Source organism: Pseudorasbora parva, chromosome 2, assembly GCF_024679245.1.
Source record: "Pseudorasbora parva isolate DD20220531a chromosome 2, ASM2467924v1, whole genome shotgun sequence".
Lineage (NCBI taxonomy): Eukaryota > Metazoa > Chordata > Actinopteri > Cypriniformes > Gobionidae > Pseudorasbora > Pseudorasbora parva.
In genome coordinates this window covers 31,520,966-31,545,800 of record NC_090173.1, presented here as the reverse complement: position 1 = coordinate 31,545,800, position 24,835 = coordinate 31,520,966, and the positions used below count along the sequence as shown (strand labels likewise).

General features: G+C 37.8%; 2 protein-coding genes across 2 annotated transcripts; one reads left to right on the top strand and one right to left on the bottom strand.

Annotated features, from left to right (window-relative positions):
* The first annotated feature begins 1,619 nt into the window (after positions 1-1,619).
* arl6ip1 (ADP-ribosylation factor-like 6 interacting protein 1) lies at positions 1,620-15,314 on the top strand. Its single transcript, XM_067415780.1, has 6 exons — positions 1,620-1,777; positions 2,688-2,821; positions 7,390-7,509; positions 8,643-8,760; positions 14,208-14,292; positions 14,945-15,314. Exons 1-6 carry the CDS (start codon positions 1,742-1,744, stop codon positions 15,061-15,063), a joined length of 612 nt encoding a protein of 203 aa, XP_067271881.1. The 5' UTR covers positions 1,620-1,741; the 3' UTR covers positions 15,064-15,314.
* Positions 15,315-22,322: 7,008 nt separating this feature from the next.
* si:dkey-66i24.8 (zinc finger protein 568) lies at positions 22,323-24,235 on the bottom strand. Its single transcript, XM_067415768.1, has 2 exons — positions 23,988-24,235; positions 22,323-23,803 (listed from the first exon to the last, which is right to left on the bottom strand). The coding sequence occupies exons 1-2, from the start codon at positions 24,058-24,060 to the stop codon at positions 22,590-22,592; spliced, it is 1,287 nt and encodes a 428-aa protein (XP_067271869.1). The 5' UTR covers positions 24,061-24,235; the 3' UTR covers positions 22,323-22,589.
* Positions 24,236-24,835: the final 600 nt, after the last annotated feature.

Genomic DNA, 24,835 nt, shown 5'->3' with positions numbered 1-24,835 from the left:
CAGAGACGCAGCTGGATCATTTACCTAATAATACAAAATTAGCTTTTTGTTAAAGGTGATGTTCTTTTGGGTTAGGGTTAGATTTACAATTTATACTGAAATTTATCTCTATTCAAGAACAATGCTTGTCTTAAAAGGGATACTTCACCGCTTTTTCATAGTAAACTGTTATTCGCTTAACTAAAACGAGTTGATACATCCCTCTCTTGTCTCAGTGTGTGCTCTTAATCGCGCTGTGACGATCTGATAGCATTTAGCTTAGCCCACTAAGCCCAGTTCATTTACTATGGTACCAAGCAGAGATCAAGTTAGAAGCGACCAAGCGTTTTCCCGATTTAAATACAGTTACACGAATAGTTGAACGACCAAGTATGGTGACATAAAATAAAACTTTTCTAAGCGGGTTAAAAAGGAACTATAATGTATGGCGGAATAGCACTTCTGAGAGTACTTCGACTCGGCGCAGTAAAAAGTCACGGCTGAAAAATCCTCAAGATGTGACGGAGGATTTTTCAGCTATCAGATCGTTGCTGCGCGTAAGAGCGATTAAGAGAACACACTGAGACGAGAGAGGTATGTATTAACTCGTCTTAGTTAAGGGAATAACAGTTTAATATGAAAAAGTGGCGAAGTATCCCTTTAAGATTAAACATTGGTCTGGGGAGTCTGCTCTATTTTTACTATATTTTGCTCTACTAGAGGTGTGATCAGCTGGCATAATTCAAATGTCTCCGTATCCAATTGGATAATCCTCTAACCAAACAGGCCATAAGAGGTTTGATCAATGGGCATAGTTCAAATGACTGTACGCAATTCGATAGTCTTTCAACCAATCAGACCAACTATCCATTGCTTCTCTAGCTGTCATTGTGTTAAACCCACCAATAGTGTGCCAGGTGGATAAGCCACTTTGTGATTGGTCCCTGCTAATTTTTAACAGAAGCAGAATAAATTAATGTACAGGTTTCCAGCCTGAGTCTCTAGGGCAAAATCAAATCGTGGACCGATCGGGTTGGCTTTTTTTGTATTTGAATAAATCACAATATTACTGTTTTTACTGTAAAATGCAGCCTTGGTGAGCGTGACTTAAAATGATACTGACCCCAAATATTTGAATAGGTTTTTTCGCTTGGCATTGATGTTCAGTAATTTAAGATTTTGATATAGTGAATACTATATTAATTGCTGAAACTAATTTAGCTCCTTTATTGAGTTTTTGACTTGTGATTTTCCCCCATTGCAAAACTTTTACATCCAGGGAATAATATATGACCCTTTGTATGGATGGTTTGAAATGTAAATCGCATGCCATTTTTCTCAACAGATTGTGTTTTGTCAAACGCAGCTGTCCAACTACAATTGGGAGGAAATGTAATTTTATAAGGAGTTAAAAATCAACATTTGATTTAAATTCAAGCTAACTTAAATCTCTGGAAGGTGACTGCTTAATAAGATTACACTTTACAGTTGCCTTTACAACAATTCATTTACGATCAGCACCTTTCGTTGATAATTTGTTCGTGTCCAGTTGGTCCAGTTCGTGTCTTATTTTGCACCCAATTGTGAGCCATTTTGTTTTTAATGTGAACTACATTTCCCATGACTCCTTGTATTCCGAGTTTCAGATAAAAACATCCTGAAAATAACGGTCGGTTGACAGACTGCGGCAGTAGAGGGGAAGAGCCTTCATTTAATCGTTCTCTCCGAGGAACACAAATTCTGAAATTCCCCAAAATAAACCATGGCTGAGGGCGATAATAAAAGTGCAAATCTGTTGGTAAGTGGTCTGTTAATGTCCCTTCTTACAAGCAGTTCGTCTGCTGTCGAAATATATTTCCTATAACGATAGTCTTTCCTTTTTTTAGCAATATGCTACTCAGACATCACTGCTGCCTCCATTTTAACCAGATGATAAAAATACGCGACAAGTCACAATAAAGCTTAATCTGTCTCTTATTTGTAATTGTTTAGACGTGTTAACGCAGCGAATGTAAGGAAACGTTAAATACGCCACGGAAATGTAGTGCGTGTGCGTGATAAGATGTTAGCAAGCTAATGCAGTGCTAACCGTATACGTAACGTTGTACGTATAACGTACATATCTGGTGTTAACTGAAAGGACTACTCTCTTTATCTAGCATCTTACTAATTGGTTTTGTCACACAAATCTATAATTTGTGTTTTATGTTTAATAAATTAACTTGTAAGATAGAAAGCATAGAGCGTTGCTCAAGATAAGCGAGACGAAAGTCTCTACATGCGCGTCTGAATGGTTTTCAGATTAATTAAATCTCAATTGGTTAGTTGTAAATCCAAGTCTATGCTTTAGATTTTTGAAACACATTAAAAACTATTTAAAATATTTTTACATTATATATCACAGAAAGGAACTAACTGGGCTGGCCATTTAAACTACTTGCCTGCTGGTTTAAACAGAACATTTCTCAACTCGTCTTTAAGACGTGTGCAGCTTTTTTGTTTTTATATATATTATATTTACCATTTTATTTATCTTTAATACGCTGCTGTTTTGTGTTTGTATACATTTTTACATTCCTGACATTCCAGCTGGATGTGCCCTTCCCAAGACTTCATGACACTCCCATTTTAAAACAATTCCCCAGACAATGCCGTGTCACATGGCATAATTGTTTTAACAGTAATATTGACTACAAGCATTTCACTAGGCTCAGGAGACGAGTCAGCTGGAAGAGCAGCTACAAGGATGGGGAGAGGTCATCCTGGCTGGAGATCAGTTCCTACGCTGGGAGAAGCCATGGTACCCTGCAGTATTAGTAGCTGCCACCACAATCCTCTTCACGTGAGTCTGCGGTTCATAATGTGCATTAGTGCTACTTCTTGACTTAAGGCCTAATCTTTCACTTCAGTTAATCAGATAAGGTCACCCACAGAAAACAACCATTCTAAAACTGGGTTTCATGAAACTTTAAGGCTGCGCTCTTTGCTCAGTTTCTGTATATAATCTATTCACAATTTGAATAATGGCTTTATCTTTCATGCTGCTAAGAGTAGCAACAGCCACATGCACGCTGCAGAGTTTCAGGAGAGACAGCCACATTGTAATGCTGGGTGAATCGGCTAAAATATTCCTGATATTATATGACCGTAAAGCAGGGGTCTCACACTCAATTTACATGGGGGCGGTTGGAGGTAGACTGCGAGTCAGGCTGGGTCATAAACGAGTTTTACACACACACACACACACACACACAAAAACTCGAGCACAACTGATCAACAGTGTCTATTAGTAGAAGGTTCCGAGTTCTAATTCGCTCTCATATTGTTTTCTTCTTTAATTTATCTTCTTTCATTAAAATGTTCATCGATGGTTGTATAATAAGAGCATGGACTTGTTGCATTTGTGTGTGTAGTTTTGTGATTTCACCGGAAAGAATAGTCTCGCTCCGCAACGGCATTAAGTGATAAAATGACGCGCTCGTGTTGGTGTGTGTGTGTGTGTGAGAGAAACTGCTGAGAGTAAAAAATGCGCAAGCCAAAAGAGAATGTAAACCCAGCCTACTTTGATTTGATTGGCCATCTGAGCGCTGTTAGACCACATTTGTTTGAACTGTCTGATCAGCCTCTGTTCCTGTCAATCACACGGTGTCAACCAATTATTTTGCATGAGGGCCGAGCTAACTCTCTCTCTCTCTCACACACACACACACGCATGAACTGAGGCACACAACGAGATAATTTTCAGAACAACTTGCGGGCTGCACTAACACTAAAATTTGATGTCAAGTAGGGGGCCACAAAATATCATCCTGCGGGCCGCGAGTTTGAGACCCCTGCGGTAAAGGCTCATTTGGCAATATATACTTTTAATAGAGGCCTCTAAGCATATGTATAGCCTATAGTCTGATTTATGCACATTTGTTCAAAATGGCCTGTTTGGGCATATTGTTCACATGATGTAGGCAAATGTTTTGTATTATTTATATGACAGATGCACATTCTCATCTTTTTATTACCTTGGTGTGCTGGGTTGGGTATCATTTGAAATGTAACTATTTAGATTTAGAACACTTACACAAGGAACTTTTGCCTTTGGTTATGACTTAAATTTTCATCTACTCACATTTAATTATGGAATGGCTTCACAACACTTATAATATAGTGCACAAAGCGTTGTGATGCTTTATAATGGGGCTTAACAATAGCACAGAATATTATATGCACAGTATCGGGTTTGGATCAGTCCTGTCTGAAATTGTATTAAATTCACGGTTCTTTGAAATTTGGTACCCGTTTTAAAATTCTTGTACATTCTTGATACCCAACATCAACTCAATGCATAATGTTGGTTTTATTTTTTTATTTTTTTTTGCATGAGAATTATTATTATTTGTCTACCTGATGTAGTAGTAAAATGTTGTCGAAAAGGTTGGGTCAAGTAGAGAATTAAATTAGTGCTGCAGTCGGATAAATGGGTACGAGTTTACCAAACAGGAACTGTGCAGGACTCTGGTCTATGGGAGTGTCAAAACTCTGTTTTTCAACTGCTCTAATCCAGTCGTGCTTCATTTGTCATGTGACCTACCAGAGTTAGTTGCATAATGTCACTGCCATTTACAATTGATAGTAAAGTGTTCATTATATGTGCACTTCAAAACCTTGCTAGAATTAAGTCATCCGGGGTTCTGTTGGCCTACTGTTTTATTAATAAAGTGATTTCGGAAATGCTTCACTTTTTTCTTTTATTAAAGGTCCCGTTCTTCGCGTGTTTTCGAAGCTTTGATTTATGTTTACAGTGTGCAATATAACATGAGTTCATGTTTCACGTGTAAAAAACACAGTATTTTTCACAATACAATTTACTTATCTGTACAGCACTGTTTCCTCTGTCCTAAAAACGGCCTGATGATTTCCTTGTTCTATGAAGTCCCTCCTTCAGAAACACGTACCGAGTTCTGATTGGGCCAGCGCTTCCCGTGTTGTGATTGGACAGCAGCTTAGCGCACTTTGCCCGGAAAGGTCCCGTAATAGGGACCATAATTACCATAACGGGGAGATGCAAGCGCTCAATGCGCGCTCTTCTCCACGTGGGAGAGCAACAAGACCACTCCCCCTATTTTGCGTGTTCTTGTGGGCGGAGGTTTAGTCCACAAACGGTTCTAGTCACGTCATTCCTGAAGGAAGTGCAGGGGTGTAGTCCAAACCTGCCGTTTGCTGTAGGCTTTGAAAGGGAACTTCTGTTAAATAAAATCTCACTTGGCATTGAACTTTGAGCTTTATAATTTTACAGGTATTATTTATGCTCCAGGGTATCCGCGGGGTCTTGAAAAGTATTAAAAGGTGATAAATCAATTTTGGGAAAATTAAGACCCTTATAAAGTATTAAAAAGTCTTATCACGGCTTTATAAAGTCTTACATTTTGAAAGTATTTTGTTCAAGCTTTGTCAACAGAGTTTGACTCCAAAAAGTATTTATGAATATATTTATTTTCATCCCCATAAGTATTAAAAAACAACGGGGCGCTCAGTCTGAGATCGGCTCGGAGCGCGCGCGCCAGGGATGGAAATTAAACTCACTAATCATTAAACTTTACTAAACGGGTAAACTCGCTTCACCTACCGAGCTGTTTCACCTCTTTGTAAACTTTGTTCAATGCATGCGAGTGCTGCCGTATGTGCGCATATGACCAGTCGTTTTCTCCATCATCACTCGCGTGAAGACGCGCTGTTAGACTCGCGCGCTCTGAGAGAAGATCTGACGCTGTGCATCATCCGAGAGCACGCGCTCGTCTCACAGCGTGCAAATATTGAGTTCTTTCAAATCTTGCGTTTAAAGGGACAAACTCACCCAAGAAGTATGTCAACATGTCCATCTTGATGAGTATCCAAGCAGACAGTCTGAATATGCCTTAATTGAACTGTATAGTATGCACAGTCGAGAAAGACGAGCATATCCCCGCATCAGGTCTTAAAGGCGCAGTAGCCTTTACTGCTACCTGAGTGATGTCCTTATTTAGTTTGACATTAAACAATGCTCTTGACTGAATAGCTTTTGTAAGTTTAATAAGGATTAATCTGTCATTTAAACAGTTAAATATGTAGTTATTTTACATATGATTACTTTATTCAATTTCTGTCCCTTTCTGCAGGCCAGTAGGCATGTGCATTATTATTTAATGTACACATGAGTAAGGTCGAGTTAAACATTTTAGTTTGAATTTTATTTTTCGGTTTTCGGCTTTGGTTTCTTCTTTTTTGGTTTCGGCCAAGAATTTTGATTTCGGTGCATCCCTACTGACAATGTTCTGCTCGGTATATTGTCAACACGCTTCAAAGATGCCAAAACTAATAGTTTCATTGTTGGGACTAAAAACCATAAAACTGGAAGCCATAAAAGACCACGAATCATCGTGAAAATGTCAGTATTTAATTTAGCCTTGAGATTAAATAAACCGCTTAAGTATTGTAGAGCTTGTAGTATTAATTTTCAAATGCAGTTACACATTGTCAGTTAAACACAAAAAAGTAGCTGGTAAAAACATTGACTTTGAAAAAAAGTTAATTTCCATCCCTGGCGCGTGCTGTCTACGGGTGACGTCATGTATTTTGCGAAATGCGCAGTTAGGTCATGTGTCCCCCTCCATACATTGCGAAACATATGCAGTATAAACAATACAAAATTGGCCTACGATAGAGATTTTAAGTCTACATTCTACTACAACTGTTTATTAAAGGTTTGTTGATGATTAGAACTTGAAGTGAGATGAGGTCTTAAAATATTTTGAGAAGGTCTTTAAAAAGGTCTTGAAATTAACTTCAGGATTCCTGTGCTCTAACAGCAACATTACACACTAAATAAAGTTTGAAAGATGGAATCGTGAAGAACGGGACCTTTAACAAGGAAGTTTTAAGCTCTGAAACTTACAGGATAATCTTATATTGCCATGACCTTTTTTATATCAAAGGCTCAAGGGAAAGTGATTCCTCAATTTATCACCTTTTTAACATCATCTTTTATTGAACACTGACTTGAACCATCTCCTGAATCTTAATTTTGTGCACTTTACGGCAGAATAATTAATGATAAACATGGTCATAAATGCCATTGCCCTTCTATGCAATGCATCTATACACTATATCTAATTTGCATAGTAATATGTTTTTGGGACAATATGTAATGTAAAAAGATGTGCAATAAAAATAAATATTTTCATAAGAATTTCATAAGAATATCCAGACTTAAAACTGTGTATTGTCAGAGAAATTCACTAAAATGTAATGTCCTCTACAGAGGGAAAACCCCTATTCTGGGTCTCAAGAGGATATTTCTATCTCGTGCAGAGTGAATACAGCATTTATATTTAGATGTCACTTTCGAAACTTTTTAATTTCCTCTCTCTTCTTGGGCAGGCTGGTATACTACTTGGACCCCTCTGTGCTTACTGGTCTGTCCTGCAGTGTCATGATCCTGTGCCTGGCTGATTACCTGGTGCCCACTCTTGCCCCCCGTGTCTTTGGTTCCAACAAATGGTGAGTGAAGGGACAATAACAAGCCCCAACCACAGCTCTTGACCACAGGTTCTCATTACAATCTCTTCATCTACTAGCAAGAGCCACGTTTCCACCAAAATTACCCTATACAATTTGTCCCAGGACCTCCTTTTTTTCCCCAGACCTGCTGTCTGCGTTTCCATCGTGGTCTAAAGTACCTTGACGATTAGTCCGGTGACGTTTACTGCGTGCAATTTTCCAGAGCCCACTGGATTTCATCCTCCGCAAATAAACATATTAAAGCCTGAACCTCGTTGTTGTCCATTGGTTGTATTTTTTTATACTCTATTGTTGATTTGAATAGCAAACGACTCTTAGGTTTTAGGCTGAAATAAAATGCTTGTTGAGCTCAACCAATCACCATGTTCAGCGCGTAAGTCCCACCCGTGAAAGTTCCTAAAAAAGTACTACCTCGTAATCAGGGCTGTTTTCGAGGGGGAAATCTTTACCCAGAACTTTATTTAGACCCCTGTTCCTTCAGTCGAAACACACCAAGTTCCACCCCAAAGTCCCTAGTTCCTGGGGAAAGTTCTTGCGGTGGAAACGCGGCTAAGGTTAATATGAAATGGCTAAGAACAAAAGTGTTTATTTCTCTGTGTAATACATAACAAAAACATCAGATCCTCTTAAGAACACATTCAGGTATTTGCACAGCATGTATGTTCTTGCCTGTTCTGGTTTCCTTTTAGTTTGTCACCCCTGGCAACTTCCATTGCTCTAGTACAGGACCCGGGGTCTCTGATGTCTTTGAGTGACAAGTTGCAGTTGCTGCTGAGTATCTAGTGTCAGGCAGTGTTGGTTTGACTCAGCAGATCTTTACTGTGCTGATCCTGCCTGTTCTCTCTGCAGTGAGAGTTCTTGCTATGCGAGACCAGAGCTCTGGTGTTTATTTTAGTGTTTGGCATCTTCCTGTGGCTCTAAGCTTTAAGTCTTCAATATGGTCATGTTTTATGACCAGAAATAAAATGCATTTGCTAAGCACAAATGGAAGAATTTCTTTATCAGTTATGTTGTTTTACCTGTAAAGACCCATTAATTGAAGTATTAACATTGTTTATCATGTTTGTTGTTGTTGTTGCTGTTTTTTTAAGGAGTGTTTTGTTCTTGCACAGGACCACAGAACAGCAGCAGCGTTTCCATGAGATCTGTGGGAACCTTGTGAAGACTCAGCGCCGTGTGTTTGGCTGGTGGAAACGTCTGTTTGCCCTGAAGGAAGAAAAGCCAAAAATGGTACACTCCTTTGACTTATTGAACAACGTCTTTGTTTCATGTCAAAGAACTCACTAGTGACTCATAAGCATTTCACACTCCGTGTAAGCTGCCATTTCACACCACAAAGTTGGCTTTCACCCTGTTACCCAGCAGTAAGAACAAACAAACATGAGCCTGAGTGCATGGACCTACCCATACATAATTAAAAGAGCACTTGATGCCCTTACGAGAACCTATTTAAAGGGGTACTTCAGCGCTGAAAAGATGAATCTGTATTTAAACTGGGTCATCAATGTAGTAGAAATGTGAAATTATTTTTGAATTTGGTGCCTTCTAGACTGAGAAAAGACAGAAAATTAATTTTTGTCTCATGGGGATGAAAGGCTACAGCTGTTCTACAACAGCTACTGGATTACTGTGACTACGTTTGTGAACAGACACTACAATTAAATACTGAACGTGTCTGTTCAATATAATGGTCGAGTCGCCGCGCGAGTATCACAGCACTGAGCACTAACTGAAGGAGTCAGATTACATTTAACGTCATAAATGAGCTCTCGTGATGAGAGCTGAGGTAATCACGACCACACTCGCGGCAGTCCTTCACAGCTCGTGTTCAGTCTGGCGCGTTTTCAGTTCATGTCTTTGGAAGCTTAACTTTAATAGAAATTAATTTGAGAAGTTAAAACACTTACATTGCTCTCAGCATCTAGTTCAGTTTCCATGAATGCCTGTAGCTGCGAGCTGAGCTGTGAGTGTGTGATCTCCTATCCCCCATGCACGGGTTGAAAACATGTGGAAATAGCTCCCTCTGCTGGCTGTAGTCTTTAGCGTCTTGCCAAACATTCCAAAGATGGACATTCCATATCCCCCTGAGACGAGATTTCTGGAAAAATTCCTCCCATGACGCAAATTGACAATATTTGTGTCATGGGAGGAATTTTTCCAGAAATAAAATGCATAAATCTCTTGTCTCAGGGGGATATTAGGGGGGAAAGCACAATCATTGGAATATACTAATGTATCAATAGTACGAGCGTGCAATCTAATGGAATGTATGCGCCAAAATGAGTTTTGGCGTGCATATGCTGCACAGATTTTTGCGTGCATATGATGCGCACTTTATGGTGTGTATATGACGCTCTTGGGTAGGATTAGGTTGGTGGGGTGGGTGATTCGTTAGTATAATACGCCATAACGTGCGTATCATCATATGCACCTGAAAAAATTTGCATAACTCATTTTGGCATGTACATTCCAGGGCGGGATTTTTGTTGGGAAAGTCGGGGGAGAGACGCACACTTTGATTAGACTGGATAAACACATGACATGCAGCATCTTAATTGTTAAGAAAACGAAACGAAAAAAAAAAGAATAAATCAAGCCTTTATTACACAACACTAGGCTATCATACAGCATTCAGAAAAAAAATAGTTTGCAATTTGCATTCCTTACACACTTTTCCAAAAGTGGGCTCTCTCAGTTGACGTGCTGATGAATTCTCCAAGCAGGGTCGAAACATAAATATCGCATTCATCAATAATATGCATCTAGACAGCTGAAATGGACAATGATCGGCCGCCTCAAGAACTGCCTGCTCTCGCTGCTGCACCTCTAAACGCAAGTCAGGGCCTGAAATATTTCTCTCCTCCACAGGCTGGATTAATGGATATTATGCCAGGGAACATTTACTACTTAAAAATGCGCGTCAGGTAACGTTACAATATTTTCTTTTTTGCGGTCCGATTTGCGGGCCGGTTAGCAGAAAACGTTGGTCGGATGCGGGTTGTTTGTACATTGACCCGCGCATCACTGGCATCCTTGCTGGCAAGGATCCATTAAAAATGGGACAGTGAAGCTATTTATATTGCTACAATACATTTCTATTTGAAATAAATGCTGTTCTCTTTCAGTATTCATCAAGGAATGTTTTCATACTGGAGTCCTCGCTGCAGAAAATCCAGCATTGCTATTTACATGAATACATTGCATTAAAAAAATATTAAAATAAAGAACGGTTATTTTGAATTGTAATATTTCACAGTATTGCTGCTTTTACTCTATTTTTTGTGCAAGAAAGTGCTGCATTGGTGACAAGATATTTACATTAAAGGGGACCTATTATGTTCATTTTAACAATATGCAATTTAAGTCTCAGGTGTCCTTGGTATCTGTCTGTGAAGTATTAGCCTAAAATACCTTGAAGTTCATTTATATATCCATGTTGCAAATGCCCATTTCTGACTACAGTCAAGAACATGTGAAGTCAAAAATGTGCCTTTAAATGCAAATGAGCTGCTGAGTGCTGCCCCCTCAATTGGAGTCTCTGCCAAATACTAACAAGACCTCTGCTTGGTTTTGATTATCATCTATATAGCACTGTCACGGATAGCGGGAAAGTTGCCGTAAGCACACAAGACAATACTTATGATATTATACAGCTTATGATGGCACCAGATGTCGGCACGGCGGGATGGGAGCAGTCAAATCGGCCCCGTTCTGCAGCTGACTATCAGTGAATCCCAGTTGTCTCCGATGAAAGTTTGTAAAAATATGTACGGCGTATAGTCACTGCAGAGGCAGGTGTTGGTGGTGATCCTCACAAAATGAATCCATCTCTTCTTGATATCATTGTTTTGCAAGTTGTAGGCTGTAGTAACGGTACTGACAGTAACTCGCGATCAGACTGATGCTAATGTGCTCTAGTTATGATAGTGTTAGGGGCGGAGCCAGGCTCATGGCTCCAGTGCATCGTCAACAGTTATAAAAAATGTTCCAGTGGCTCCAGTGCATCATCGATCCACTGTTTTAGCCCCGCAAAAACAATCCTCAAACAGCAATGGTGAAAAACTGCTTTAACAGTCTAACTCCAAAATTCAGTTCTGCGCAGTTCAGTCTTTGTAACGCGTTTAAACAATATATTTCTAACATTTGATATGTTTAGAAACTAGGGCTGTGTATTGCCAAGAATCTGGCGATACAATACGTATCACGATACAGGGGTTACGATACAATATATTGCAATATATTGCGATATTGTAAGAGAGGCAATATATTGCAATATTTCTTTTTTGTGTGTTTTTGTTTTTTATAATTTAAAAGAATAAAGAACACAACCATAAGCCTAAAACACGAGACAAAGTATTTTATTTAATTAATACAGTATCATTTATATCACTAATCATATGCAATCTGCAATCTAAATTAAGGGAAATGTAAAGTGACTGCAGGATTCTTTATGTGTATATGTTTTAAAGGTTCACAGTATAGCAGTGGCTATTTAACAACAGAAAGTGCAGTCCATTTCATGACTGAATGACTGTTTGTTTTATATTTAACACAGTAGCCCCGATCACACAGAACACGTTTTTGCAGCGAGAAGCCTTTTTTGAATGGATTTCGGTTGGCAGAGAGCGTTATGCGCGCTGCTTATGCGCCCTGGGCGCCTCGCGTTTAAACCGCTTGCTGCGCCTCACGTTTCTGAAGGAGCGCTCCGAGCGCATGAAGTTGAAAAAAAGTCAACTCTGAGCGGAAAAGCGTGCAACATCATCGCGCTTATGTTCTGTTGTCCAATCGAATGAATGAAGCGGCGGGCCTTCCGTTGTGTTGACCGTTACATTGATTTGACTGACAGTACAGGTGATTCGGGGGTTGCCTAGAAACATTAAAGCGCACTGCTCATTTTTGAATGAAAAAACGCCGTCCAAAAAAGGGAGTGCAGTGCGCCTCGCGTTTTCGAACCTGATAAACGCGTTCTGTGTGATCGGACCCTAAAGCTGTTTTCTATAAAGCAGTCTATTGTGTCTAGCAGTCTAAGTGCTATTTCAAGTAACGTTACTGAGCTGCAGAGCTGGTGCATCCATATCTACATCGCTATTATTTTTCATTCTCCTGCCACCGCTGTCAGTTTTGGAGTGTGTTTATTTTGTTACTGAGAGGAAAGCGTGCAGTCTATTCAATCGAAATGCTTCTCAGCAGCGCGGGTGACGTCAGGATGTTAAGCGAGCTCTCTGTTTCAATGTGTTTCCCGAGTATTAGATTATAACTTGGCCTATTTTGCAAACAAAATGATTCTTGTCGATTTCCTTAGTGGCTTCTTTATAGCTGAAGCCAACATGAGTCCACACTTCAGCTCTGTATACTGCAGGAGCGGAATAATTCTATCGTCTTGAGAGCTGGGTTTGCTAATGTAAACACTAGTGCTGCGTCCCAATTCGCCTACTTATACTACGTCCTAAAAGTATGTACTCTTTTTGTGAAGAAAAAGTATATACTTTTGAGTGTGTAGGAGAAAAGTATGCAAGCTTCGGGATATACTTCGCCATCTTTAACGGACTCTGTCGATTAGTTACGTGCATCCCGTCACCGTTTATCTGCCCTGTCAATCATCGTCAGATTTGTCACAGTTCAAATCCTTCACATTCAGTTTAATCTCCTACCTTATCGGAGAGAAATGTAGCCGCTCGTTGATCTGCCATTTGTGGATCTTTAATGCAGAGACTCTCCTCCTGTGTTTGCCGTTTAAATATAATGATGCATTTAAAGGTTAATGGCCAAATGTGTCATTGCAAAAGTTCACAATGCTGCTGCATGTGAAATATAATGTGGACAACACTGAATAAATATATTTTTGTCAGGTTAAATATTGATAGTTGGTCACTCAAACCCCTTTATCTAAACTTCTCTACTTAACCGTCGAACTCGCACATCCGTCATGTTTGTAGTTTATTAACGCTTTTTATCCGCGTTTGTAGTTCTAATCGAATCCTCGTCCAACTCGCAATGGGTTGTGGGCAATATCAGCCGTTAGAGTGCCCATCGATCCATACTGTGAATTCGGACCGGAAATAGTAAACCATCCGGGAATCTTTGGAATACTCTTTTCAACATACTACGATTTGGGACATACTAATTCTATTTTCGAATACTATTTAGGATGGATAGTATGCGAATTGGGACGCAGGGTAGCACTTTCACCTTGCGCTTCTCCGGCTCCGCGTCAGTTATGCGTTCTGAGATAACACTGCCATCTAGCGGTTGGGTGTTATACAGTCTGTGGTTTAAACCGAACACAAAGCCACGAAACTTGGATGTAAATAAATAAATATATAAATATCGATACAGCGTTTTTGAGAATCGATACAATATCGCCAAACATAATATCGCGATATTCACGTGTATCGATATTTTCTTACACCCCTATTAGAAACAAGTCTCCGATTTTCCTTTACAGAGACTTTTTTTGTTGTTTAAACTGTCAAATACACACATGGGTCTTATGTGAACATTGTCGCTTATGAAATCTAAATGGCGATACAAATGTATGGAATTGGATGTCAGATGTTGCTCACACAAAGTGTGCAAGTGAAAACTTTGAAGCATTTCTGTAATTATTGTATTACCTTCAGAAAATAGGCTGCCCCTCAGTGTACTCCATGTAACACACTTGTTCTACTTCTCTACAGTATTTCCTCTCTGTGATCAGCAGTCTTGTGGCTGTGGCCTGGATCGGACAACAAGTGCATAACCTCTTCCTTACTTACCTTATCGGTACGTATGCTGTCAAGCTGTGCTAAAAAAGTTTAAAAAAAAGCAAACTCCACAAAAGAAATCCTGTGTTGGAAGGCTGTCTTGTTACATTAGAGCGATGCACCGTGACATGCCATTGAGCAAATTGTAGAGAAGTCCCTGTCCTTTATCAAAGCTTAGCTCATGCAACCGTTGACTAGGCTGTGCGACAAAGAAGCCATTGTATTTAGGTCACGGAAAGCCAAAGTTCCAATCCAGAAATATGCTGACTCTTACCCTCCCTGCACACAAGATTTGTTAAATCTGCTTGTGCCAATTAGGTGAAATGTTCTTTAGCACTGTCATTTGTTTATTTGTTATAACTGTCATTTTTTAAACGTTGTTGGTGTTATTTCCACCGAAACAAACGTTAGCTAGTGTATTTTTATTCCAAATATTACCATTTTGGCAACAAATACAACTTTAGTGTAACTTTATTATACTATACTGTCATAATCACAACATAACAAGATCTAACAATAAGATCATAACAAGACAATTATAAGGCATTATAATCCAGGATGCTGAAATCAATTTGCAACCAGTGTGCGTTGAAAAGTTGGATACCGCGGTGGTATAAAACAGGGCCATCCTATTAGTAATTGTCCACACATTTTCTGTTTTTTATCCACAGTGAGTTTTCTTTTGCTTCTGCCTGGCCTCAACCAGCATGGCATCATCACCAAGTATGCTGGCATGGTGAAGAGAGAGATCAACAAACTTCTCAAGCAGAAGGAGAAGAAGACCGAGTAAAGAAAAGGCTCAAGTGAAAAGACAAATTTAAGAGTTAAACATGGTACTCGCCCTCCCCCCCCATGCCTACAGTAAAATCTCTGAAGACCAACGTAAAGCTTTTGCAGAAACTGAGCAGATAGTGAAAAGTAACATCTAGTAAACAGCTTAAATGTATGCTGAAATCTCTTGAGGTTCATATGTAAGATTTGTTTTTAAGCTTCATTTCAAATTATGCATTTGTTTGCCACCACTGAAGTATTTTTTTTCAACACTGAAATGTGTTAATACTCACATCCATGATTATTTGCATGTCATATTAAATGTTAAGTCTGTGCAAAATATAAAGAGAGCTTAATTTTTTCAATCAGTGAGGCAACCATCAAACTTTTTTTTTTTTTACAAACTAGATGCACAGAACGCATCATCAGACGTCTTAAACATGCATTTCTGCACTGTTCTGAAAATTGCACTGGAAAACAGAACTGGAGAATTGTGTAGGGGATCTTAGACCCTTACTGCTGTACTAGTGCTATGTGGACCTCATTACTGTCCTCTAGCTCTAGCCACTTCCCAATCCAACCCGTTTTTCTGGGCTGTGTATATATATCTTCATTTTTTTTCTCTCTTTGTATTTTCGTTTCTACTGGCTTGTCTTAAGTTTGTCTTCTCTCCATGTTTTTTCAATGTCATCTTGCGTTTGTGTTTATCACAACAATAAACTTCAAATTTAAAACTCATTTTGTTTCCCAAATCAGTGTTATTGTAAACTATTAAAACAAAACAAAAATTGGCCATTGAAAAATAAAGGCTGAAATAAAATTGTAGATGAAAAAAATATGTACTGTACCTGTTAAGTTTTTACTTAAAGCAGATACCAATTACTAAAACTACACAATTTAAAATCTTGCTAAATTCTATACAGTATATTCATAATACATTAACCCAAATATACAAAATATAGCATTAAAAAATATTTACTTATTTATGCTGCTTTGAAAAATTTTGCTATAAAAATAAAGGTGACTTGGCTTGACGATGTGTCCAATTTTGAGAACATTTTATTAGTGTTGTGTTGTGGCTTTCTTGCTGAACGAGTTCAATACAAATGAAAAGTGTTGCAATGCGTTTCCCAGCGCCGCGCTGCGCACAGAAGGCTCTCCCCAGACTGTCCTCTGAGCCGCCCAGGCACTGCTGCAGTCTTCTCCTCTCCTGTTGCCCAGAAAATACCAATATGGCTTTTTGCATGGACATTTATGAGAGTCACTTGCATACTATACTGCAGTACACTAACAACATGTACTTCTGTAGTTTCTCTAAAAGGCCCTATGTGTTCATATACAGTACCTGTGATAATATTATGCCTGTGCCAGGAGACAGGTTGTCCGCTTGATTTATTTGTTTGATGTGGAGCAGTGCACTGTTTGATATGTGGTCTTGTACAGTGTGGCCTCAGTGGGGTTGGTGACCTCCTTCATCACAAAACCATCACGGTTATGTGCCCTGTTCTGTACCCCCACTCTGTGTAGGACATGATGCTGTACACATACACGACACACTCTTTATGATGATTAGGCTATATATTGCACGGGTGAACTTTTTTACATACTCTGTAGGCTCAAATATTGCGACCTACTCTGAAGATTCACTACTGCATTCAATATAGACCATCTGAATAAACACTTTAGACTTACTGGTAGGATGTTCTTCGGACCATGTACATCTCTGGAGTGTGTCTGTGCTTGTGGCACATGTATGTCGTCCAGCTTTCTTTTATGCGGAGAGGGATAACGTGGATCTCGGGGTAGAAAGAACAGTGCTTGAACGTCACGTCCTCTCCCAGAAAAACTCTAAGAAACAGCAGCAACGTTAGTTACTGTCACCAACATTATTCATATAGATTAAACTTTTATGGGGCTTATTCATTGTGAAATTATGAGAAATAAACATAAATTGTCATTATAAAAGCAATTTTCTCAAATCTGTGTCCACCCACGTTTGGGTCTGCTGACTTGAATATGAATTAATACAATTCTCTTCACAAGTTCACACATACATTTCGGATAGAGTGGAAAGTTTGCGTCCCAAGGGAGGGCTCTGAGCTCGGAATATCCTTAGCTGGGATAGGGAGAGTTGAGTGAGGGTGGTGGAGGGATGCTGGAAAAGTGTCGTGGGACAGTCGGCTATATCACATGCTCCTCACATTGCGTAGATTATCTAAACGTGTCCCTCCTGAATTGTAATAAAACAAAATTTAAAGCGCGCATTTAAGACAGTTTATTTAATGTGTCCACTATCAATGTGCCCCATACGGAAATGTAATATATGTCATACATGTCCCTATATCACAAGTGACACAGTTATGCTAAATATAAGACAATATATTGCTATCACATATATACATATCTCTAGATATATGTTGATATAAGTTTATAACATATATGAATTGTCCATATTAAATATATTATAGTATAGAGTATATTGACATATATTAATACTATGCATATGATTATTGTTTATATAATATTGTATGTTATGACTATATTATGTCACCAATATATGTTTAATTTATATATGCCAATTTATTTAAACAACATACAAACGTTTTACATGCTTCCTTATTTGAACAGCTTCAACTTTTAACAAGTCTATCTCTATTTGTGTTTTGGGGTTTATGTTGAATTGTTTATTTGCTCTTTATCTTTGAATGCAAGGATGGTCACTGGGTCCCTCCCTCAAATTTATCTTGAAGTTGTTGTCTCTAGGTTGTTCCTATGGAGACTGTTACAATATATTTCACTCTGATTGTAAAATAAATACTAAGACTATATAAAAACATCATGGACATATGTAATGTGTAATTTGTATAATGAGCATTTATACAAAGAAATATGTCATGTATATTGATAATTATATGTGTGACATATAAAAGACCCCCATATATAGGTTTTTTATATGGGCATATATATATATATATATATATATATATATATAAAACCTATTAGAAAATGGAACAATTTTATATATTGACATAAATTAATATATGTATATTTCATATCATATTATGTGTAACGTTACATATATTACATTTCCGTATGGGGCAGCAGGGAAGCCTCCCAGAATAAGCTTGTCATGTGAATTAGCTTGAGCAAATATTGCTAAGGCTAATAGGAAAAATGCATGTTGACGATATTTTGTTATTTACATTGTTTTCTTCTCTTTTCTCATATTTTCTCCAAGTTAACATTTTTTTTTTTTTTTTTTGTACCAAGTACAATAAAAAATGTAAGCTTTCATAGCGTGGTCTTATTACCTCTGCGTGTGTTGTAGAATAAATGGGTTTAGTCTGATCGCCAAGAGTCAGGGTGCTTTGATGCAGTGGCCGCTTACACCTAGCGTCCAGTTTGTTGGGACGCTCTTTAATTGAACTCATCTGATGATTTTCAGAAACCCTCTTTAGTGAGGACACGACTTGATACGGTATGATATGCTCCTCTCTGCTTTACTCCTTTACACTTGATTTGCATACAGATCATTTGTTGTTGATATATTGGTCACAACGGGCGCTAATAGCAACGTCCAAACAAAATAAAAATAAAAAAACGTGTTTGAATGTCAATAGCCTACTTCTAAATATACTTTCTTTTTTTTTTTTAAATTAAAACACCGACAAAACTAAATAATAAATAACAACATTCATGAAATTCTAGGATCTAAAGAAAGATAGAGTATGTGTCTTTGTGAACTAGAGACGGGTAACAAGTTAACCCCTGCGTGTCGGATGGACTTGTGTTAAGAGCATTCAGCGTGTAGTCTTAGTAGAGGAGGAAGTAAAATCCCTACTACAAGAGCAATATTTTCTAGGAAATAAAATATTGTTTTATAAATTTGGGTAACATTACATCCATTTTGTGTGAAATAGAGGGCGGTATGTTTTAACCTCTGGTTGTGTTGTTGGATTTGGTGACCCTGCTAGGCCTATCTTCGGCTGTTTACATCATCCTCAAATTATATCTAAAATAACAGAAGAAAGAAGTTCAGACATCACACGTAAATGTAGGGAGAATTAAAAACAGAATGTCCTAAATAATTATACAAACTTATTATTAAAATGGTTTATTTCTTTTAGTTTAGTTTTACAGCATGGATCACTCGACACAGAGCAGACTCCCCTGCCGCACTTGATATCACTGATGCTTCAGCACTCATTACATTCTACATCCATTTTAAGAAAGAAAAAAAAACAGCAAAAATAATTTGCTGTCATGATTATTTCCAAGCCACACAAGAATAATATCAAATCTGTTGCATGTGTTCCATAGGCCTACCACACATTTTTGAGCGTAATTTTGACAAAAACCTTTACTATTTATACCACATAATCAGTAGGCTACACAAACATTAGTGGCCAATAAACATTAATGGATTCAATAAACAAGTTTAGACTGAAACAATATGTAAAAAAAACTAATAAAAGACCCAAATGATCAAACTTTACTCAAAAGTCATTGAGCTGATCAGACACAATTTAAATTCAAACAGAACATGAATTCGGTGTTCTTTTCTCTGTGATCAGACCTTTACACTGTAAATTCAGTTTACTTAAAAAAAGTTTGGAAACCAATTGACTTATTTTTGCTAAGCAAACTTAAAGGGAAATTTAATATTAAAGTAAATTTAATAATCAGCTAAAAGTAAAGAAAGCTACCACCTCCCAAGTTAAGTTAGTTTAATGCCAATTAATGCAACATAGTTTTAATCTGTCTTTTTTTTTTTTTTAGCTATGGCAAGTAAATTGAATGTATTTTTAGTAGTTCAACTGGCACTGAGTGCACTTAATACTCAATTAAGTAAGCTTAGCTGCATCAAATTGCTCTTAAACCATTTAAGTTTTGTCAATTAAATTACATCTTTGATCTAAGGAAGCGTACTTCCATGCATTGCAGCATGAATAAATTAATTGCTTTGTTTTACTATTTTTGGCTTTATTTTACCTTTTGTTAGTATAACCCCAATAACGACAGCAAATAAAATGGTAAAGGTCTTAATAATAATAAATAAATGAAAACTTGTTACCGTTGTAGTGTTTTACATGCTGAATAGTTCTGTGTCTCAATCATGGTCAATTCCGTGTGTGTGTGTGTGTGTGTGTGTGTGTGTGTGTGTGTGTGTGTGTGTGTATATATATATATATATATATATATATATATATATATATATATATATATACACAATATTTGTGAATTAATATAAATCAAAACTCAAAAAACTTTTGTTTTTATTTATTTAAAAAAAAAAATCCTTTAGCAAAATGGTACTCAAACTAGTCAAGTAATGTTTTTACGTAAGTAACGAAGGCATAGCATGCAAATAAATCAGATTATTCAATTGTTTTAAGTAAATTAACAAATTATTTGACATTAAAGCTACACTGTGTAACTTTTTTTGTTTATTTTTAGCTAAAAACACTCTAAATAGAGTCGGTGGGCGCAGCCATAATGGCGACGGCCGAGTTGCGTTTGCGTGCTTCTAGTAACACAGAAACTGGCAAACGGCGGAGGTATTTCGAATCAGCTTTGACCGCGACTCTGGAAGACTTGGAGTTAAGCTTTTCTCTGAGAAAAGAACGGCACTGTATTCATTCTGAAGAAGGGAAGATATGTTCTGAGTTTAGCCGACCGGATACGGCGAATGTTTAATCTATCAGCGAGCTCTGTTTCACCTTCGTTGCTCTGGTTGGTGTAGCGCTATCCTATCGCGTGCAGAGGGAGTTTGAAAGACAACCGTTTATCCCGCCCCTCAGATTGAGCCCTGTCTATGGTGAGTTTCCAGACCAAACATCTTGATGTGGGTCTGGCATGTCAGGCTAGGACATACCCATAAATTCAAGCTTCACCTTACATCGTTTAACACTCGATAACACCGTGTCGAATGTGAAGAGGGGGATTGCCATGTTAATCTTGGACTAAATCGGCCACCAGTAGGAGTTAAAACGAAATGAGAATGGAAAGGAACAGAAACTATTATTCACTGGATGGGTCATATACCTCTTCACCACTAGATGGATGAAAATATCACAGTGTAGCTTTAAGTAAAAATAAAGAAAAAGCTTTTATGTGAAACTGTCTCCACATGTGTACGGCTTGCCTACTATCCAGTATGAATTAATGTGTTTACTAAAATAATATTTACATGTGAATCTTTTTCTACAGTGAATGCAGATGAAAAGTTTCTCTTCTTTTTGTCTTAATATGTCCATCTTAATATTCCCTTTGTGTGAAAATCTCTTTTCCCATTGAGGGGAGGTGAAAGATTCTCTCTCCAGTGTGAATTCTCATGTGCCAATTTAGGTTTCCTTTTCGTGCAAATGCCTTACCACATATAGGACATGTGCGAGGGTTCTCTTCGTTGTGAACGATGCTCATGAAGTCTTCTCTTACAGGTGTAGCTTTTTCCACACTGAGGGCAGCTGACTGAAGCGTTGGTAGCAAAAAAAAAAAAGTTAATAAAGAAAAACTAGGAATGGACAACAACCTGCTTGTTCTGGCTCATTCCCCTTTTTTTGACCGACCGACCAACCAACCAAAAAAATAATAATTAATAACAATCTAATTAGTGGGCTTAATCTTAATTAATCTCTTTCTACAATGAGCTCAAAGTATTACGGTAAAATACTTTTAGATTTTATATTAAGGTATATCCGTAAACAGACGATTCGCTCGTACAGCTCTCCAGTCCCCAAGCCTCTTCTTTTCTTTCGTTTAATACGGTTTAATAGCGGCTCGCAAACTTAAATAACGCATTATCGCCATCTACTGCATGGACCAGACACGCTAAACATTTCATTCTTTTTCTCGTTTTTTATTACAGAACATCCAGCATTTACAAACACAATGTGAAAATACAATAGTAAAATATGACGTGTAACATGCCAATGTATTTGTAATCATACTTTGTACATACCGATAATAATTAAATTATATTAAGTTAAAAAAATAAAAGTTGTCAGGGGAATAAAATTAAGGTACAGAAAAAGATAAGTCGAAATAAAATTGTTTGTTTAGGTTCTTACTGCAAATTGGTTGAATCACCAAAATGGATAATATATAGGAATAAAATTAATAAAAAACAAATAAGATAAATTTTTAGTATTCCTTACTAAAAATTCCTTTTATTCCTTTTAGTATAAAAGATAGACTTTTAGTATTCCTCTATGCAGCTATATATGTTTGGCTCTAAGACATATTATAAAAAAATGTACAATGATTCAGACCCCACTCTGAAAATTATGATTTTTTTTTTTATTTCTCTTAAAGTCGTCATGCAACAGAAGCTGTGATGGTCTTTACTTCTCTATTGTGATGTATAACCGAGTTTCTCGAACAGGAAAACATTTAGGACGGTTCTTGTTGTGGTTTGCTATTGGTCGATCTCCTGTGAAGTGGCAGGTTGTCTCACTCTCACACCAGTAAACACTTCATCAGAGAATATGATGCACAAATTTGTCTAAATGCACAAAAGTTCTGCTTCCATTTACATTTGACAGATTATTCCCCACTAAAGGTAGATGCAATAGATCTCTGGGCAGAAAACTCAGCCAATTCTGACACTTTATTGATTTCTACAGAGCATACATTTGTTGTGCTTTGCGAACACTGCTTTTCTCTGTGATAGCTTAGACCTTTAGATGAAGTGAAACTGCTTCCACATTGAGCGCAAGTGTACGGCTTTTCTCCAGTGTGCAGTCGTACATGTTCACCCAGGTTTGCTTTCTTACTGAAAGTCTTTCCACAATACGAGCATGTGTACGGTCGTTCTCCCGTGTGGACTTTTTGGTGTTTTATCAAGTAGTCGGCTGTAGTAAAGGCTCTCCCACACTCTGAGCACACGTGGGTTTTCACACTGTTGTGTATTTTCTGGTGCGCTTTGAAGCACAGATGCCATAAAAAGCCTTTTCCGCAAACAGAACAGACATAAGGTCTCTCATTTCCGTGAATTTTCATGTGCCTCTTTAGGTATGACTCCAAAGCAAATCTTTTATTGCAGTACTCACAGGTAAACTCCCTTTCTTCAGAGTGAGAGTGGCGCATATGAATTTTCAGACAGCTTGCCCATGCGAAACCCTTTCCACACTGATGGCATTTAAAAGGCTTCTCTTGGGTGTGAATTCTCATGTGATATGTAACGTCTCGTTTACTCATGAAGCTCTTTCCACACTGAGGGCAGCTAAAAGGTCTCTCTCCGGTGTGGATTTTTGTGTGCTCCTTAAGGTGTCCATTATTTACAAACCTCTTCCCACACTGGAGGCACGTGTGAAGACTCTCTCCAGTGTGGATTTTGATGTGGTCATTAAGGCTTCTTTTATAACTGAAACTTTTTCCACACTGAGAGCAGGTGAAGGGCTTGTCTCCATTGTGACTCAGTAAGTGACTCTTAAAGTGTTCGCTACGTTTGTAACTCTTTCCACACTGTGGACACACGAAAGGCTTCTCCTCATTGTGAATTAGTATGTGCTCGTTGAGGTTTCTTCTGCGTGAGAATCTTCTTCCACACTGAGGGCATGAGAATGGCTTCTCTCCGGTGTGAGTTAACATGTGGTCGTTGAGATGGCCTCTGTGGGCACAACGCTTTCCACACAGAGAGCAGGCGAAAGGCTTTTTCACTATTTTCTGAATGCTACTTTGTGAGAATTTTAATTCATGCTGATGTTTCTCATCCACTTCATTCAGATCTTGTCTTTCCTCTTTCACATCCATCTGGCCTGAATACAACATACAAAATCAAATTATGATCATTTTGTGGTTGTTTATTTGCTTCATCTCTTTGTTTGTCTAAGCGGCTGTTGTGAAATCTATAACTAGACACTGAATCTAAATAGCGGTCTGAAGATGTCGCCTTATTGCACCGCAATTTATTAAAAAATACAATCAAGAATAGACACTAACCTCCTTGTTGCTCATGTATCATACAGGTTTCTGGCTCGCACTTGTCCTCACTCTCCTCTTTAATAAACATCATCTTAAAAGTTACATATCACCGATACGATATTTCGTACCTTCTACTATAAACTTAAAAGACGTTTAACTAATATATTTATTTCACGTTCGTGTCCAGGAATAGCTGTCATTTTACTGGGTTGCGTTGTTGTCATCGTCTTCTTGGTTGGCAAGCTACCTTTTGACGCTTTACTGCCACTAACTGGACTGGAGTGTGGATATGGAAAGAACAAGTTTTCTGAAGAAAGTCTGTTATTCTGACTTGTTATTTAAACTATACCATTTTAAATGTACTGCTATTTAAACAATGTTTTAACTGTAAACAAAAACAATGCAGCATTTTCAAAAATTCATAAATTCATAAATAACATGTCTATTCAAATTTATATGTACAAAACTGTTTCAGACAGCATACATATCCTGGCCTCATCTGGGACAAATACGGCACTCATGGCTCAGTTCTGGCAGCGGCAAAGGTCATATGGGCCGTAGTGAGTTGACCTTTGCCGTTGTCAGAACTGAGCCTGAGATGACAACTGGGCCAGATGTAATTTGGCCATAAAGATGAAACACGATAATAATATACAAACATATAATCAAAGGCAACCATAAAGAATATCAATCATTAAAAATCAAATACGGAGATAATCATACAAGTTGTAATAGAAGAGAAAATGAATAGAAAGTAATATAAATTGATAATAAGATTTACTAGATTTAAAAAGATTTAAAGCAGCAGAAAGATGAAAAGATTCATTGCCTGTTCATAATATATATCAGAGAACAATTTAACATAT